The 19,614-nt window shown below is 51.4% G+C and overlaps 1 protein-coding gene across 2 annotated transcripts in view; it reads right to left on the bottom strand.

The window, feature by feature from the left end:
- Window positions 1-19,614, bottom strand: part of PABPC1 (poly(A) binding protein cytoplasmic 1) — a 486,449-nt gene that overhangs the window by 19,134 nt on the left and 447,701 nt on the right. For both annotated transcript variants that reach the window (XM_078686948.1, XM_078686946.1), the window contains exon 15: window positions 17,732-17,824. In XM_078686948.1, coding sequence (XP_078543074.1) covers window positions 17,735-17,824 — 90 coding nt within the window. In that variant the 3' untranslated portion in view covers window positions 17,732-17,734. The remainder of the gene's footprint in view (window positions 1-17,731; window positions 17,825-19,614) is intronic.

The following is a 19,614-nucleotide window of genomic DNA, read 5'->3' as shown; positions in this document are numbered from 1 at the left end:
ACTTACTAATACAGACACAACTGGCTGCTTGACAGCTGGGGCAAGGTGGTGTACACACCCTTTGCTTTAGATATAGTATTCCTATATCTAACCCTAAAATGGACACATATATTCCTATCAGTCACTCCTATGGCAGGCCTTATCAATCCTGAAGGCAGAGTGCTTGGAATAATGTGAGATGGTGCTCAAGTCCTAATAGCTGTTCCATGATAACGCATACCATATACTCTTAAGTGCATTATAATCCTCGCGGTTATATGCCAACTCTGGTATCGCTTTATCAAAACATGTCGAGTAAGGTGTCATACGAATTGGAATACTAACCCCTCGCCAATTCTGGCGACGGGGTTAGCATTCCACCCTTCTAGAGGGACACGACATGTATGTAGCTGTAACCCCGGTTAAAGATAACTCAAGCCTCAGCTCCACAAAATGGATGCTGCCACCGAGACACAAGTCTGCCCTCCTGCTGCTGGGAGTCCTTCCAGCAACGGAGGCCTGGACAAAGGGTTTCCTGTCAGGGGCGGTGCCAGCACCATCCCAGACAGGGTTTTGTGTATCCCAGGTAGGCAGGGCTTTAGAGGAAGGTGACTGCAAGTGGCACCCCGGTGCTCACTGTGCATAGGCCGGTTTGAACCAGTTCCAGGGGCACTCCAGCCCCTGATCTGGGGAAAAGCCCACCAAAGGAGAGGGGTGTAACCACCCCCATCCTAGCCCCACCCATAGGGCAGGACTTAGTCGCGTGCCAGCCCCCTTTCCCAGGATAAAGGTAGGAGCAGGCCCCCTTCCAAATTAGATCATCTTTGAATCCTGAACCGACTTTCCACGAAAGGAACTCAAGACTCTTCTTAAGATTTCTCCCTTGTGACTAAGGAGTAGTCACCCTGCAGCAGCAGGCACCATCCAAGCGTCGCGGTCTGCCTTAAGTCTCTCCTCCGGATCAAGACTGTAGGAGAGTAGGGTCTGCAATCCTATGATCACCCAGATTTTTTGCTTTTTGCTGCACTGGTTTACGACTTTCCCTGGCTGTGGGCCTGCTAATCAGACCCACAGCCTAGCTGTTCTCTCTATCCAAATTGTACTCAGGTACTGAATTGGCACTGGGCCCTCTCCAAGTCCCTGTACCCAGGGCTGAGGTGCACCCAGAAGTCTCCCAGGGGCTGAAGCATGTATTGTGCCACCCCTGGATTGACTAACTAAAACTGACACAACTGGCTGCACGACAGCTGGGGCAAGGTGGTGTACTCACCCTTTGCTTTAGATATAGTATACCTATATCTAACCCTAAAATGGACACACAGATCTCCTATCAGTCACTCCTATGGCAGGCCTTAACAATCCTGAAGGCAGAGTGCTTGGAATCGTGTGAGATGGTGCTCTGGCATGAGCTGAGCCTGTCTGCGGCTTTCGGGATCTATCCCTTAGCCGTTTCCATGATATCGCATACCATATACTCTTAAGTGCATTATAATCCTCGCGGTTATGTGCCAACTCTGGTATCGCTTTATCAAAACATGTCGAGTAAGGTGTCATACGAATTGGAATACTAACCCCTCGCCAATTCTGGCGACGGGGTTAGCATTCCACCCTTCTAGAGGGACACGACATGCATGTAACCTATAACCCGGTTAAAAGTCAGACAGAGCCTTAGCATCCACAAAATGGATGCTGCCACCGAGACACAAGTCTGCCCTCCTGCTGCTGGGAGTCCTCCCAGAGCAGGAGATAAGGACAAAGGGTTTCCTGCCAGGGGCGGTGCCAGCACCGTCCCAGACAGGGTTTTGTGTATTGTAGGTAGGCAGGGCTTTAGAGGAAGGTGACTGCACGTGGCACCCCGGTGCTCACTGTGCATAGGCTGGCTGGAACCAGTTCCAGGGTCACTCCAGACCCTGTGCTGGGGAAAAGCCCGCCAAGGAAGTGGGTGTAACCACCCCCCTCCTAGTCCCACCCATAGGGCAGGACTTAGTCGCGTGCCAGCCCCTTTTTACAGGATAAAGGTAGGAACTGGCCCCCTTCCAAATCAGATCATCTTTGAATCCTGAAACTACTTTCTGCGAAAGGAACTCAAGACTTCTTCCTAAGATTTCTCCCTTGTGACTAAGGAGTAGTCACCCTGCATCCGCAGGCACCATCTAAGAACACTGCGGTCTGCTGCAAGTCCTTCCTCCGGAATCCGACTGCCCAGCTCGACGAGAACCGGCTTCCCTGGCACCTCTGACCTCTACCCACCTCTACAGCCCAGCTGAGAACCGTGGGTGCGACGAGACCTCAAGGGACCGGCCATCTGCAAGACTGCACGACTTCTTTCCAGCAAGCCCGCCGAGTGAATTCCTGGTGAGTGCTTTGGGGTCCGAGAAGCCCCCACCCTGAGCAGCTCCAGCACCGAAGAGCAGCCCCCCAGCATCTCCACGATCTGCGTGGGGCCCTTCTGCTTTTTACTGCTCACCGCGTTGTTTGGCTACTAGCCCGCTGGCTTGTGGCCTTCCTGACGACGCCCGACGACATTTCTGCTGCTGGTCTGGTTGCTCCAGACTGGCCCTTGCTTCCCTCCATCGGAGAAGTACCCTGGACCCTCCTGGTCCACTCAAGACGCCATTTTAGGTCCACCGCGTGGGCCTTGCATTTGCCAAGACTTGTTGCCCAATCCTGGGTCCAGCGACGTCGACAGCAAGAACCTTCGTGGGACAGCTCGCACCTCCATCCTGGTCGCCGACAACGCCTCCTGGTCCGAGAGACTGCAGAGCCCAGCAGCGCCCACTCACCTGACTGCGGTGACTTCGCCCGGTGCCATCCTGGTGCCCACTTAATCACTGGCTAGTGATTCAAGAACTTGGTCCCCTCTGCTTTCAGGTTTTCTTCTTCCTTGATCCAGGCTTGGATCCATCGAACTTTTCTTCACTGGTCGCCTGCCAGCAACTTCTTCCTTCCAGGCTCCTGGTCCGGCAACGAGATCCCCGACGTCTTTTCAGACCTATGCAGCTGCAGCCCCTGGGCTAGGTAACTTCGGCACTTCGGTGTCCCAGCATAGCCTCACTATCCTAGGGTCAGGATCCACTGTCGTTTTCTTCCTACCAGGTCGGGTTCGCCCGTGAACACTAACTTTGCCTTTACTAGCCTCCATAGACTTTGTCCCGCATCCCGCGTGAGAGTGCACACTCTGCACCCGAGTCCCCTGGGTCTCCTAGTAGTAATCTAACGATTCCCTAGTCTAGTCCTAGCGATTCCAAAGCCTATTAGAACTGTTACTTACCTGCTAGTAATTCGCATTCCACTTTTAAAGTATATGGTTTTTCGTGCCCCTCGGGCATTTGTGTATAACGTGCTAACTTAAGTATTTTCGTAAGAGTTTTGTTGTGTGCCTAGCACCCTGTCCTCATAAAGAGTACAGGGTTGTTGTGATTCTAATAAATACACTGTTTATTTTCATAACACTTGTGTGGTGTCCTTTCACTGGGTGTTCAAGGGGTAATGTGATGGTAAAACAGCTGGCTTAACACGCCCTCTAGAGTCTTAGCCTTAGACTGCTCGTATCCATGCTACTAGGATAGCTGGTCTATAAGGTTGACTTACAACCAATCATCAATAAGGGTTGTTTGGACTGATATATAGTGATCACTAGAATAGTGAGCACTGCACATCAGGCCAACTTCTCACAAAGACTGACCAGCTCGACGAGAACCGGCTTCCCTGGCACCTCTGACCTCTACCTGCATCATCAGCCCAGCTGAGATTCGTGGGTGTGACGAGACCTCGAGGGACCGGCCATCTTCAAGACTGCACGACGCTTGTCCAGCACGACCACCGAGTGACCCTCGCCTAAGTGCTTTGGGGTCCGAGAAGCCCCAACCCTGAGCAGCTCCAGCACCGAAGTCCAGCCCCCTTGCATCCACGAGATCTGCGTGGGGCCCTTCTGCTCTTTGCTGCTCACCGCGTTGTCCAGGTCACTTGCCCGCTGGCTAGTGGCCCTTTTGACGACGAACCACGACGACAACACCGCTGGTCTGGTTGCTCCAGACTGGCCCTTGCTCCCCTCCAACAGAGGAGCACCCTGGACCCTCCTGGTCCACTCCAGACGCCATTTTAAGTCCACCGCGTGGGCTTGCATTTGCCAAGAGTTGTTGCCCCAATCCTGGGTCCAGCGACGTCAACAGCAGATACCACCGTGGGACAGCTCGCCCCTCCATCCTGGTCGCCGACAACGCCTCCTGGTCCGAGAGACTGCAGAGCCCAGCGTCGCCCACTCACCTGGTCGAGGTGACTTCGTCCGGTGCCATCCTGGTGCCCACCTAATCACTGGCTAGTGATTCAGAACTTGGTCCCCTCTGCTTACAGGTACCAATCTTCATCGATCCAGGCTTGGATCACCACGAACTTCACTGGTCGCCTGCCAGCAACTTCTTTCTTCAGGCTCCATAGACTGCAACGAGGATCTCCGACGTCTTTTCAGCCCTATGCAACCGCAGCCCCTGGGCTAGGTAACCTGAGCATTTCGGTGCTCCAGCATAGTTTAACTATCTAAGTGTCAGGATCCTTTGTCGTTTCAGCTCTACCTAGTCGGGTTCGCCCGAGAACACTAACTTTGCTTTTACTAGCCTCCATAGACTTTTTCCCGCCTTACGCGTGAGAGTTCCCACTCTGCACACGACGTCCCTAGGCCTCCTGCTTGTAATCTAAAGGTTCAGTAGTCCAGTCCTAGCGATCCCAAAGCCTATGAGAATAGTTACTTACCTGCTAGTAATTCGCATTCCACTTTTGTAGTATATGGTTTTTCGTGCCCCTCGGGCATTTGTGTAAATTGTGCGACTTAAGTATTTCTTTAAGAGTTTTGTTGTGTGCTTAGCTCCCTGTCTCATAAAGAGCCAGGGTAGTCTTGTTATAAATAAATATACTTTATTTTTCATAACAACTTGTGTGGTGTCCTTTCACTTGGTGTTCAAGGGGTAAATGTGATGGTAAAACAGCTGGCTTAACACGCCCTCTAGAGTTTAGCCTAAAGACTGCACGTGTCCATGCTACTAGGATAGCTGGTCTATCAGGTTGACTTACAACCAAACATCAATAAGGGTTGTTTGGACTGATACAAGTGTTCACTAGAATAGTGAACATTATATATCAAGCCAACTTCTCACACGCAACACAACCTTGTCCAGAAGGACAGAGAGGAAAGGAGGTGTGGAAGAAAGAGCCTGGAGCTCACTCTCCTGGCAGAGGTGATGGCAACCAGGAAAGCAGTCTTCAAAGTAAGAAGACTGAGAGGACAGTTAGGGAGCGGCTCAAAGGGAGCACACATTAGGTAAGTAAGTACAAGGTTCAAGTCCCACTGGAGCATCACGAAAGGTACAGGAGGAAACGTGTGTGATGCCCTTCAGAAAACGAGTTACAATAGGGGACTTGAACAAAGAAGGTTGATCAGGCAGCCTTAGAAAGGCTGAAAGGGCAGAAAGGTAGCCCTTGATAGTGCCCAGAGCAGAGCAATGCTGGGCAAGAGAAAGAAGGAAGAGAAGAACCTCAGAAAGAGGGGCAGAAAGTGGATCCACAGCCTTTGCTGTGCACCATGCCACAAACGTATTCCACCTGCAGGCGTATACCGACTTTGTGGAGGGACGCCTGGCTGCCAGAATGACATTACAGAATTCAGGAGGCAAGTCAAATGGCCTCAACTGTCGCCGCTCAATCTCCAAGCATGGAGGTGGAGACTGGACAGGTTCGGGTGGAGGACCGTCCCCTGCTGCTGCGACAGAAGGTCCTCCCGAAGAGGCAGACGAACCGGGGGATCGACTGACATACTGAGTAGCTCGGGATACCAGTACCTTCGTGCCCAGTCCAGAGCCACAAGGATGACTTGGGCCCGGTCGCGCTTGATCTTCTTCAGCACTCTGGGCAAAAGTGGTATAGGCGGAAAGGCGCACAACAGACCGCAACTCCACTCACGACGAAAAGCGTCTCCGAGTGAGTACCGCCTTGGAAATTCCAACGTGCAGAACTGACATTGCGCGGTCTCTTCGGTGGCGAATAGATTTAACCAAGGCTCTCCCCACTGCTGAAAGAGGCCTTGCGCCACGTACGAGTTCAGACGCCATTCGTGATCCATCATTTACAGACGGCTGAGCTCGTCCGCCCTGGCGTTCAGAGAACCTGCCAGCTGTTGAACCACCGGGGTCACGCCCTGATGTTCCAGCCACTGCCAGAGGCGCAGAGCCTCCTGGGCAAAGGGTCCACGACCCCACCCCGCCCTGTTTGTTGCAGTACCACATGGCGGTGGTGTTGTCCGTGAACACCTGCACTATACTCCCCCGGACAGAGGGGAGGAATGCCTTCAGTGCTAGACGAATCACTCGCAGCTCCAAAAGGTTGATATGGAGCCGGGACTCCGCCGGAGACAAGAGTCCTCTGATCTCCGCCTCTTCCAAGTGGCCTCCCCAGCCCTGGAGGGACGTGTCCGTCACAACTACGTGCTCCGGTTGGGGAAGGGAGCGGGATCTGCCGCTGACCCAATCGCGGTCCATGAGCCACCACTGCAGCTGTCTCGCAGTGCCCTCCGAGATCAGGACATGGTCGGAGAGGTTGCCCTGATGCTGGGCCCACTGAAACTTCAGGTCCCACTGCAGAGCCCGCATCCGCCACCGGGCGTGATGCACCAGAAGGATGCAGGAGGCCATCAGCCCCAGAAGCCGCAGCGTCAACCTGACCGAGACTCTGGATAACGGCTGAAAGATCGGAATCAGAGCATGAATATCCCGAACCCGCTGTTCCGGAGGATATACCTGAAACTGCGCAGAGTCCAGAACCGCTCTGATGAAGAGGTGCTTCTGAGAGGGACACAGGTGTGATTTCGGCACATTGATGGAGAACCCCAGCAGGTGCAGGAGGTCGGCCGTAGTCTGGAGTTGGCTGACGACTGTCTGGGGGCGGGCCCGCCTTGCCTACCTAGACGACTGGTTGTTGAAGACTGAAACCCCTAACCTGCGCAGATGAGCTGCGACCACCGCCATCACCTTTGTGAACACCCGTGGGGCGCTGGTACGGCCGAAGGGGAGCACGGTAAACTGAAAGTGCTCGTGGCCAACCGTGAACCGCAGGTAGCGCCGGTGGGCCGGCAGGACGGGGATGTGGAAATAAGCGTCCTGCAAGTCCAACGCTACCATCTAGTCTCCTGGGTCCAGGGCAGCTAAAACCTGAGCCAGTATCAGCATTTTGAACTTCTCCTTCCGGAGGAAGCCGTTGACGTTCCGTAGGTCCAAGATAGGGCGTAGGCCCCATTTGCCCTTCTTGGGTACCAGAAAGTAGAGGGAGTAGCAACCACACCCTACTTCTGGCCCAGGAATGCGCTTGATGTCCCCCTTGGCCAAGAGGGCCGTAACTTCCTCCTGCAGAAGTCACAAATGATCCCCCGATACGCGGTGGTATTGCGGTGGCATGGCTGGAAGGGTCGCCTCGAAGGGGAGGGAGTAGCCCCTTCGGACGATTTGCAGCACCCACCTGTCCGATGTGACAGTGCACCAGTGGAGGAGGTGATGACGAACCCTGACCCCCACTGGCGTCACATGGGCCTGAAAGCACGGACTAGGAGGGTTTTGAGGCGGATGCTGCGGGGGAGGGTGTGGACTGGCCGCCACCGCGTTGGACGTTAGTCTGCGGTGCGTGGCTGGCGGTGGGGGTGCCCCTTCCGTGGCCACGAAAGGAGCGAAAGGCTCCCGTTTGCTGGCACGGGGCCGAGAGGCCCAAGGACCTGGCTGTAGCCCTTAAAGCGCTCATGCGCATGGTCTGCCTTGTCGCCAAAAAGGCGACGGCCATCAAACGGCATGTCCATGAGTGTATTCTGGACATCGGCCGAGAAGTTGGCGGACCTCAACCAGGCGTGGTGACGAATCGCCACCGTCGTTGTCATCACTCTGCCCAGTGAGTCGGTGGTATCCAGCCCACACCGGATAGAATACCGTGCTGCACCTCGGCCCTCCACAAGGGCCTGGCCGAGTTTAGCGCGCACCTCCAACGGGCATTCTGGCAGCACGTCCGCGACCGTATCCCACAGAGAGTGGGTGTAGCGGCCCAAGAGGCATGCAGTGTTGGAAGACCGCAGTCCCAGACTTGGGGAGGAGAATACCCTTTTGCCATATTGCTCATACCTCTTGGATTCCCTGTCAGGCGGAGCCGACGGGAATGCGGTCTGGGAATTTGAAGCCTGGATAACCAGGCTCTCAGGGGTGGGGTGGGTGGACAGGAAACAAGGGTCGCCCAGGGCCGGGCGGTGGCGCCTGGCCACGTTCCTATCTACAGGCGAGCCTGTAGCGGGCCTGGACCAAGTGCCCAAAAGAACGTCGGTTAAGGCCTCATTAAACTGCAGCAGAGGCTCAGCCGAGCTTGACTTCGGTTTAAGGACCTCAGTGAGGAGGTTAGTCCTCACGGCCGCGACGGGGAGCTCAAGGGCCAAGGCCTTGGCCGCCCGCGTCAACACCACACTGTAGGTTGCCCCCTCCTCCGTAGCCACGGTAGGGGGTGAGACAAAACCAGTGTCTGGCGAGGTGTCCAGACCACTGGCATCTCCAAGTCCACGTGTCCAGTCCTCCTGGGACTGACACTCACGTGTCAGAGGGTCCTCAGACCCCTCCCAATACTCCTCATCACCCATCTCCTGAAATTCAGGGGTGTCAAATGATGGGGCTGGTTCATTGAAGTTAAACTCTCAAACGGCGTCGAGAGCGGCGCCGTTCCAGCGCCAGAACGAGGGAGGCGCCGCCGGTGAGGTAGTCATGTCAACCGGCGACGACCCGGATCCATAAGCGGATCCAGTGGGGCCCTGCGGCGCTGGGGCCGAAGCACCCGCCGGCGTCGGGGCCGAAGCACCCGACCCGCTAGGGCCCCCCGACGGGTCCGCTGGGCCCGAAGGCGCCGCGGAGCCCGCCGGAGGAGTGCGGGACCTCATGGCCATGAGGAAACGCTCGATCTCCTCCAGCGTCGCGTGCGGTCCAGGGACCGGAGGGTGTGGGACCGGACGCGACGCCCGCGACTGATGGAGCCGCGTGGGCGGTGTCACCCGAACCACCGGCCGCGTGAGCGTCGGGGGGGGTGGGGGGGGGGTGAAGAGCGATGACGTCTCTTCGACTTCTTGTTGCTTACCTGACGACTTCAAACCTGAGGAGTGATGTCGACTCCCAGAGCTATGATGACTCCGCTCCCGCGGACCGAGACCTTTCGCGGCGCGGGGCCGACTACCAGAGTTTGAGTCGCTTGCGGGACCGCTCCCGCCTAGCTTTCGAAGTCAAGGCCCGGCAGTCGGCGCAGCTCTTGTCGTCGTGGTCGACGCCCAGACAGTGGAGACACCGGCGGTGAGGGTCGGTGACCGACATCAGTCAGTCGCAGTACTCACAGGGTTTGAAACCTGCCATCCCACTTTTTCCGGATCTGCGCTGCTGGCGCGGAAAAAAAGAAGAACTGACGTCAGCACGCGGAGGCGGCGTCTAAGTACTCCGATGACATCACATCGCCGGAGCCGCAGACGCCGCCTACCGACGCGCAAGGGTACTGCTACTCAAAAATTTCCGGATCAAGTCTGACGCCTGGGGATATTCTAAGGTAAGGAATCTATCACTAACGTGTCTTTCAGATTCTCTATTTCTAAAGCAACTCTGGTGAAACGAAGCATCCACGATTGACTGAGTGAAATAGCTGCCTATTGTTTCCGCGACTAGAGATACGTTTCAATCGGGGGAAACAAAGTTGTCATGTTATATGGTTGTCAGAAACTAATCCCTTCTTGTTTATTCGAGAACGTTTCTAGTGACCTCTGAGCAAGCTGGCACTCACAATTAAGTCTAATATATACAATAGAGACCTAGTCGACTTCAGTCCTACGTCTAAACTATAGTATGTGTTATTCCAATGCGCAGAGCCTATTGGGAATATAGGAACTACACTACAGGGTTGAGTGTTTGATTTGTTCTAACGTTCCGTCCATCATCCCCTTTGGTATCGCTTTGTTCGCCCTCTTGATTAGGTCATTGTAGAAAGCTATGTCTACTGGAGGCGAAGGCTTTGAAGGATAACTGCAGATTTCTTCCTCCGAGCTTTCGGTGTTGAGATCGTTCCACGAATCTTTGAAATTTTCGAAGATTCCCTCTTCTTCCAGTACGTCCCCGTATTCCTTGGGTTCTTGGTCTCTAGGCTTTTGGGGAGAATCGGATCCCTTCCTCTTCTCTCTTGGCGTCTTCTGCCTCTTCGGCGTCAACATTCTCCTGTTAGGCAACCAGTACTTTTGTGATTAAAAATTCCTTTAGCGATGCGTCAAACTCCTTTTTCTTCTGGAGGAGCGTTGCCATTTCGTCTGAGTATTTTTCTTTTCCTTTCAACTTTGAGAGCCCTCTTGGCGCCGGAGACCAGAGATTTTCTCTTTTTCCAGCGTCAACGAAAGATTTCAACCGTGTTGTGCCTTTTTTTGCAGGTTTGTGTTCGACCCTCTGCTTTGGCTTTTTTGGTTTAGTTTCCTCCTCTGTAACCTTTGGTTGGGTTCTGTGGGGTTCTTTTAATCGTGACTTACTCTCTATCGCCTTTTTGCTCGGCGTCGGGCTGACTTGTGCTCCTCATGTTTGTGGCCCTTCGGTTCCGATGGATTTTTATGGTAGTCTTTTTCGGATCGTTCTTTTGGGTGTGGATTTATTCGGAGTACCCATCCAAAACCTCAAAGTCGGATCCCTTGTGTGTTGATTCAGCTGGTGCTTCATGTTCTTCCTTGTTGCTAGAGAAACCCAGGTCTCAGAGAGGTTTTCTGCGTGGTCTGCAACATTGTGGCGTAGTGGGCCTCTTTGTTTTCGGCGTGTTCTAAGTGTCTTCGACAGGAACGCCGCGCAGGCCTCAGTCCTTATCCAGATGGTGCTCGGGCAGGCAAAGGTTGCAGACGTCATGTGGGTCGCTTTGAGCGTTCTTGTGGTGGCACTTGGGGTAGAACCTGAAAGGGATATTCGCCATGTCCCCTACCTCGCCATTTGTGGACCGATGTGATACTTTGTGGTGTTGATATCGGAGCTCCACTCTTGTCCCCGGTTATAGTGTCAATGAACGATGAGATTTCGCGGCAATCTTTCTTCTTCAAGTTTTTCGGGAAAAACAAATAGTTTACCTGTCGGTGTAGTTTTGCAGCTTGAAGATCTTTCTGGATTCACTATGCTGTGCATTATTCCGCGGTCTAGTGGTTGGGTCCGGAATCGTAGTCTTCTTTTTTTGTTTTCGTTGTTTGTGTCGACGTCCCACCTTTTGGTGTCCTTCCTGTGACGTCGGCACGCTTCCTGCGAAAGCTCCCACCCTTGGGCGCCATCTTCGGATTCTGTTTTCTCGTTTTGTGTCCGAATCTATGGCAATGTTCAAGTAAGTGATTCACCGCTTTAACCTCCAAGGTGTCTGTTTCAGTCTTGTCTTTGTTTTTACCACCTTTCTCTCCAGCCTCATCTTTCTGGCGGAGGTGGGTGGGTTCGATAGTGAATCCAGAAAAATTTTCAAGCTGCAAAACTATACCGACAGGTAAGAAACTATTCGTTTTGCAGCTTGAATCTTTCTGGATTCACTATGCTGTGCATAGACTTTATAGCGGTTTGTTGTATTTGTGACGGCTGGGTGGAAGATGAGCGTTGGTTGTTGAATATGTGCTGAAGCACTTTCTGTCCCACTTGTGCTTCCTTGTTCATTCGTATGTCCACACAGTAGTGCTTTGTGAACTGAAGCCCATGTTGCCGCCAGGCATATGTCCTGAATGGGTGTGTTAGCCAGGAAAGCTATCGTAGCTCCTTTCTTCCTGGTAGAGTGGGCTCGTGTCCCCTCTGCCAGTTCCTGTCCTGCTTGCGTCACAACTGTATTGTTTGTGCGATCCACCATGCAATGGTACCTTTCGTTACTGGTTTCCCCATGAAACTGTTTGCGAAGGACACAAAGAACTGTTTTGTTTTCCTGTGTCCCTTAGTTCTCTCTATGTAATGCATGACTGCCCTTATGGCGTCCAGAGTGTGCAGTGCTCTTTCTGCGCTTGTGACTGGTTTCTGGACGAAACTTGGTATTTGTATTGTCTGATTGATGTGGAACCTTGACACCACCTTTGACATAAAGTGTGGGTCCGTTCTCATCACCACCCTATCATTATGTATCTGGATGTAGAGTTCTTGCAACGTTAGCGCCTGTAGTTCACTCACCCTGCGCAGCGAGGTGATTGCCACTAAGAATGCTGTTTTCATCGTTAGCATTTGTAGGGAGGCCTTATGAATTGGCTCAAAAAGCTCCTTCATGAGTTCTGTCAGGACTAAATTAAGGTTCCATGCCGGTGGTGGCACCCTCTTTGGTGGTGCGATCCTTTTTGCTCCTTCCAGGAATCTCTTTACTATCTGTGATATGAAGAAGCTCTTGCCTGTTTCTCCTCTTGTGTACGCGACTATCGCCGCCATGTGTACCCTTAGTGAGGATGAGCTCAGGTTTTTCTCAAGCAGGTGCGTGAGGTACTTAAGCACTGTTGAGTCTTTCTGCATCTTCTTGTGCAGCTTTTCCTTTCTACACCACAGTGTGAACCGCTTCCACTTTGACACATAGCACTTTCGTGTGCTGGGTCTTCTTGCTTCACATAGTACCCTCAGGGTACTCTCTGGTAATTCCAGATGAGCGAACTCTATGTCCTCAGGAGCCACGCTACTAGGCTGAGGCTCTCTGGCTCTGGGTGCAGCACCACTCCGTGTTGCATGGAGAGTAGGTCTTTCCGTCTCCCGAATCTGTGGGGTGCACTCTGTGTCATCTCCATTATCTGTGAGTACCAGGTCTGCCTGGCCCACTGCGGTGCGACCAGTATCAGAGTCATGTTGCTGGTTCTGCACTTGTTGAGTACTTGCTGTATCGGAGGGATAGGCGGAAAAGCGTAAGCAAATGTCTTCGACCAGCCTATCCATAGGGCATTCCCTGGTTGCCTGGATGCGAAGTTTCGGCATTTTGCATTCTGGCGTGTTGCAAACAGGTCTATTGACGGTGTTCCCCACTTGCCGAATAGCTTCTGTTTCCTGTGCATTGAGCTCCCACTCGTGGGATGCCGAGGTCTGTCTGCTTCTACATTGTCCTTCCCTGGTAGGTGTATGGCTAGCAGGTCTATCTTGAGCGGGATGGCCCATCTCCACATTTCTAGAGCTAATTTTGAAAGCAGGGCTGATTGTGTCCCTCCCTGGTTGTTTATGTAGAACATCGCAGTTGTGTCGTCTGTCTGGATCAACAATTTTTTGTCGTACAACTTCGTCTGGAAGGCCTTTATTGCGAGGAAGACTGTCTTTAACTCTAGGTAGTTGATGTGTTTTACCACATCTGCTGGTGTCCACAGACCCCTCACTGAGTTTTTCCATGTGAGCGCCCCATCCCTTCTGGGATGAGTCTGTGGTGATGGTCACCGTTGGCGGTGTCAGAGGCTTCCCCCTTCTCATGTTCCACAAGTTCCACCATGCTATCTCTTCTTGCACTGAGTGCGTTACAACCACTAGATCCTCCCAACGACCTGTAGCTTGACCATTGTTCCTGTAGCCATTCTTGGAAAGGTCTCATGTGCAGCCGTACGTCTGGCACTAGATGTATGCATGACGCCATCATGCCCATGATTTTGCTAGCCATCCTCACGGTCAGAGCCCGCCCCCTCTGGTAGAGTCGTGTCTCCTTCCGCAGCGCTAGCGTTCTCTTCTCGCAGGGGGAACACCTTGTTCTGTAAGGTGTTGATCTGTGCTCACAGGAAGATTTTTACTTGTTCCGGTTTCATTGAGGATTTCCCCCAGTGGATGGAGAATCCCAGGCCCATCAGTGTGTTTGTCACTCTTTGTGCGTGCCGCTTGCATGTCTTGTATGAGCTTGCTTTTACTAGCCAGTCGTCTAGTTATGGGTATACGTGTAACCCCTTCTTTCTTAGGTGTGCTGCGACTGCAGCGAGGCACTTTGTGAAGACCCTTGACGCTGATTTTAGTCCGAACGCCAAGGTTGTGAATTGATAGTTGTCTTTGTTGATGATAAATCTGAGTAGATGCTTGTGCCCCCTGTTTATTGGGATGTGCAGGTAGGCATTCTTGAGGTCTATGGTGACCATGAAGTCTCCGCCTTGTAATTGAGAGAGTACCACTTGCAGGGACGTCATCTTGAATTTTTGCGTTCTTATGTACTTGTTTAAGAACCTTAGGTCCAGGATGGGTCTCATTGTCTCGTCTACCTTTGGTACCAGGAAGTAGGTTGAGTACACTCACCTGTTCCTTTCCTTGTAAGGTACTGGTTCAATGGCCTGTTTTTGCTGGAGTTCTTTTGCTTCCTTTTGATGTAGTTCTAGCTCCTTCCTTGCTAGCGCCCTTCTTTTCGGCTTTTTGTTTGGTGGTCTCCTTTCCAACTCTATACAGTACCCGAACTGTATGATGTTGAGTACCCACTTGTCTGTGGTTATTTTCTTCCACTCTGGGAAGAAAAGGTTTATTCTTCCTCCCACCGGTGTTACATGATCACAGATGTTCAGCTCGTGTACCCCCTTGTTGTATCCATGCACCACCCCGGGATTTTTTGCATGGGTGGGCACCTGCCGAGTGACAGTCACTTATAGGCGGGTTGTTGACCCCCTCTTCTATTTTGTGCACGTCCATTCCCTCTCCCATGAAAGGACTGGCCCCTTTAATGGTACTGCCAGGGTTGTTTTTGTTGCCCCTGCTGTGTCTGGGTGTCGGACTGGTGGGACTGCTGGAACGCCTGGTGCGAAGTTCCTGGCTGGTTTCCTCCCCTCCCGTTAGGTCTTCGTGACAGGGTGCCCCTCTTTGTCCCTCTGAATTGCAAGGCCCCCATGGATCTTGCAGTCTCGTTATCTTTCTTCAGTTGGGTGAGCTGGTCATCCACTGGAGCACTGAACAGTGTCTCTCCGTTGACCGGGGTGTTCAGGATGCTGTGTTGAACTTCCGGCTTGAATCCTGAGCCAGGCTTGCCTTCTTTCCGTGATGCCCATCATCAAGAGTCTGCTGGCCGTGTCAGCCCCATCCAAGGCAATCTTGAGGCAAGAATTTGCCACATTCTTCCCTTCTTCCACAAGATGTGCGGCCCTTTGCTGGTGTTCTTCAGGGAGGTGTTTCAGTAACTGGCCCAGTTCGTCTAAGATCTGGTACTGGTGCCTGTTGAGCAGTGCGTTGGAATTTGCCATGCGCCAGTGCATTGCGGCATTCCGTTCGACTATTCTCCCCGTCCGGTCCATCCTTCTGCTCTCCTTGTCTGGGGGTGGCCCTGAGGTTGTTGGCACGTTAGCCCTCCTCCTTGCCGTAGCTGTAATGACTGAGTCCGCCATGACTGATCCCTGAATGTAGGGCGCATCCTTTGAGGAATGCTTGTACTTCTTCCCCGTCCTGGGTGTGATGGCTTTGCAAGTTGCAGGCTCCATGAAAGCCTCTCCCCCCCTGTGCCTTGACGCTGTCGAGCATCGGCAGGTACTGGCTCCTAGTTTGTGTTGGACTTGCCCTCGTTTTTTCGAGTGTCTGAGTCAGACTGTCGAGTGTCTTTCGGGGCTTTAGGGGCCGTCGAGTCTCCTACCTTTTTAGGAGTCTTCTTATCGGTCTCTACGACCATGCAGTCGTCGTCTTCTCCGGCGACGTTGTCCTCTTCGTCTGTTGAGAGCCCCAGGTCTCGAAGGGATGGTGGCTGGCCCTTGCCGTGCATGTTGGCGTTGGCCATCCTCTGCCTCGCGCTTACTCGAAGAGTCTTCGGCGTGAAGGCGGAGCAGGCGTTGCAGTCCTTGCTCTCGTGGTCGACCGGTAGGGAGAGGTTGCAAACCGGGTGTTGGTCCTTCTGCGCGTACTTGTGGTGGCAGTTACGGCAGAATTTGAATGTGTGTTGTCCATCTCCTGCGTTCAGGGGGCCCCCTGAGCCCCCATTCTCCGATGGACGTCGAAGTTCTGGAAGTTCTTCTGTTTCTTCATCGTCCCCTTCGATGGTGTCGTCTCTCGTGGTCTTTTCCAATCTTTTTTCGTCCAAAAAAGGCTTTGGTGTCTTATTTCTCCAAAAATGTCTGGAGCCCTCTCAGGAACGATCCAGACCCAACCGCGAAAAAAAAAAAAAAAAATCATGGGTGGGAGCTTCAGCAGGAAGCGTGCCGACATCACAGGAAAGACACCAAAACGTGGGACACCGACGCCCACCTGGGCTACGAAAAAAATAAATAAATAAATAAATCAAAGAAAAGACTACGATTCCGGACCCAGCCACTAGACCGCGGAATAATTCACAGCATAGTGAATCCAGAAAGATTCACGCTGCAAAATTGACTGTTCATCAGTGCTTACTCAAACTCTATCTGTTCTCGAGCCTACGTCCTTGATGCACTGTTTTCAAGAGGAGTATACCAAAGTCCACGTGGCCGCTTTGCAGATAAAACACAAAAAACTAAAATATTTTGGAGGAATGTGCAAATCTACAGTGAAGAAGTTCTAATCTAGCAGGGAGGCATCCCCAAAGCCATTATGCAGCCCGTCCACTCTCACCACATCAAATTAGTGGTTGGTCCGTCACTGTACTCGGCTTCGTTAGAAACAAGGCATACACAAGGGTCAACAGCCACCTGCGGTTCATCACATGAGCAGGAAGGAAGAGTTGCTAGAAAGAAATCTTCAACCTTGCAACATTTAAAAATATACCGCACAGAGGAGAACCGTGAGCTACTGTGCCATGTTTGATTACCTCTTGCAGAAGAAAACAACTGAATTGGTAACCTTCCAGGTGCCAAGGAAGGGCCACTCCCGTGATGTACATACATGTGGCCAGGAAAACATGAATTTCTGCTGCCACAGCTTTGTGTCAGTCCATCGCGTCAACAGAGGTAAACCGAGAAAAATTAGAGAGACGATTCTAGAGCAAAGTAAGGACAAAAACAGAAAGAGAGCAAAAGTGGAACAGAAGTCAGAGAAAGAAGAGGCGACGGGAAAATGTGAAGAACACAAAATGACCGAATCAAACAGAGGGAGGCACAGGGAGTAGAAAATTGAATGAGGATGTGGAAAGGAGACGAGAAAATGTGAAAAACACAGAATGACCGAGTGAAACAACAGAGGGGGGGGGGGGGGCTTTAGTAGAAAATTGAATAAGGATGGGAAAAGGAATGTAAAAGTCATGTGGGGAGTTAGAGAACTGGAAAGAAAAAAGGGAAAGCAAGAAAATAGGAGAAGATGAGATCAAGATTGACTAGACAGATGAGAACAGCTAGCTTCTCTCTCCAGCTCACCCTCTAGTCACAATCACAAAGAGAAAGTCATCGCGATCACAATCGCTATGAAAGTGAAAGTGATTGCGATGACGCGAAGCACGCAAGGGATGCGCGCGCAGCAGTGCGCATGGTTGTGCGCGCTCTAGCGAGCTGGTCGCCGCTTTGGGAGCACTTCCCAAAGCAGCTATTGAATTCTCTCCGAGCAGCGCAGGCGCACTGGCTCAGCAAGACCTAAAAAATGGGGCAAAAAGTGGGGCGACTGCAACAAAATTCCAGCTTCCTACATAAGGTAACTTCAAATGAAGAATAAATATCTTCGTCAACAGGCATAAAGGTCCAAAATGCCCACATTAAGTTACAAGTTACAATTTAGTTACCTTTAGATGAGCTAAGCATCAAATGAGTGTGAGAAGAGTAGCATCTTTATACAGTCAATTACTTTACTTGCACCTAATTTTTATGTAAGAAATGTATTATTCCCTGTTCCTCTCCGCATAATGAAGTACAGCAAATACTCACGTGCTAAACGCTTGGAACACCAGTGGCATTGTTAACTTTTTGCGCTGCCTCCTTAGCCTGGTGAGCTTGCAATACAGCAACAGCTTCATCAACCTATGAAGAGGGATGAAAATTAATTTAAAGGTATTCTGGTTGTAAAACTAGTTATCACTCTTCTGCAAAGTAGTGTACTTTAACAAGAGTTCCTCTGTACACATTTACATATTGTTTTGAATACTATTTTATTTTAAAGGCAATGGTAATTAATTTTTTAAAATATGCAAAGCAATAGGATATATACTCCAAAAAAAGATGAAAAACACAGCAAGGGAAAAACACAGGTTTCAGAATTCCAAGATATCTGAAACTACATTCCTGTAATAATAAAAAGATCGGTTAAGCCCAAAAATCTTAAGTACCAGGGCAAAGTCAGTGAAGCAAAATTAAAATGTTACTTGCCCGGTAAGCATCTGCGCGTGGCATGTAGTGATGTAGATGCACATGCTGTGCATACTCTTGTCATCGAATCTCCGGCCGGATGTTTGCAAGGTGCTTGTCTTTGAAGTCTTTCGAGTCACAAGGTAAGGTGACTCCTTTAGCTGGTAATGCGCATGGTCAACAGCTTCATTGTTCTCCCACACAGTGGTTTGGGAGGAATGTGAAGTGATGTATAGAGAGATGTCCCAAAAAAAAAGACGGATAAAAATAGAAAGAACAATGCAATAGCCATAGGCAACCGGGGAGGAGGGTGGGTGTGTGTGTTAATCAAAAGCACTACACGCCACTAACGATACTTATAATGCAAGTAATAGTTTCAGTTCGAGACGTGTGGCTGAAGATGCACACTGCTGGAAAGTAGCCCTTTTTGACAAAATCACCCCCACTTTTTGCCTAGTAAATAAAGAACAAGTTACTTACCTTCGGTAACACTTTTTCTGGTAGATACAGTATCTGCCTGTGGATTCCTCACCATGTGAATATCCCCTTGCGTCAGCAACATTCGGAAATTCTTTTTGTAGCTTCGCGCCGACGTCAGAGGCACGGCATCGCACGCTACTCCGCTGACGTCACTGACACTACAATAGGCCCACGCCGGCGTGATGACGTCAGTTCCGCCCTTTTTTCCGTACCTTCGAGGCACACGGACGGACCAACAACAGTAGAAATATACACAGTACACAAATGTCAAGATAACACAGTGTGAAGCAAAAGCAGGAATGCAATTGAAATAAAACATTTCCTTGACAATAAAAATATATACAATACAATAAACTCTGGAATAGAAGAGTGGACAACGGGGAGGCGGGCTGGTCAGTGAGGAATCCACAGGCAGATACTGTATCTACCAGAAAAAGCGTTACCGAAGGTAAGTAACTTGTTCTTCTGATAGATACATCTGCCAGTGGATTCCTCACCTTGTGAATAGAGTCCCACAGCAGTCCCCACTCCCGGAGGAAAGTGTCCACTCTCCTATACCAGAAAATCCTGGAGGACAGAGCACGCAAAGTGGCCGTCCCTCCTCACCTCGGTATCCAAGCCGTAATGCTTTGCGAAAGTGTGAAGGGAGGCCCAAGTCGCGGCTCTGCAAATATCCTCGACAGGTACACCCCTAGACAAAGCAGTAGATGATGACTTAGCTCTAGTAGAGTGAGCTCTAATACCCTCTGGATGTTCCTTACCGGCCAAAGAACAGCAGATCTTTATACAGAGAATGATCCATCTTGAAAGAGTGCGCTTGTGCACCACTCTTCCTTTCTTGCAGCCAGCAAAACCAATGAAGAGCTGGTCATCCACTCTATAGTCTCTAGTCCTATCAAGGTAAAAGCTCACCGCCCTCTTAGGGTCCAGATGGTGTAGTCTCTCCTCCTCCTTGAAAGGGTGAGGGGGAAGGATAAAAGGTAGGT

Source organism: Lissotriton helveticus, chromosome 4_1 (assembly GCF_964261635.1).
Source record: "Lissotriton helveticus chromosome 4_1, aLisHel1.1, whole genome shotgun sequence".
NCBI lineage: Eukaryota > Metazoa > Chordata > Amphibia > Caudata > Salamandridae > Lissotriton > Lissotriton helveticus.
Note: the sequence above shows the minus strand (reverse complement) of the source record. Positions and strands in the feature narration are given on the sequence as shown.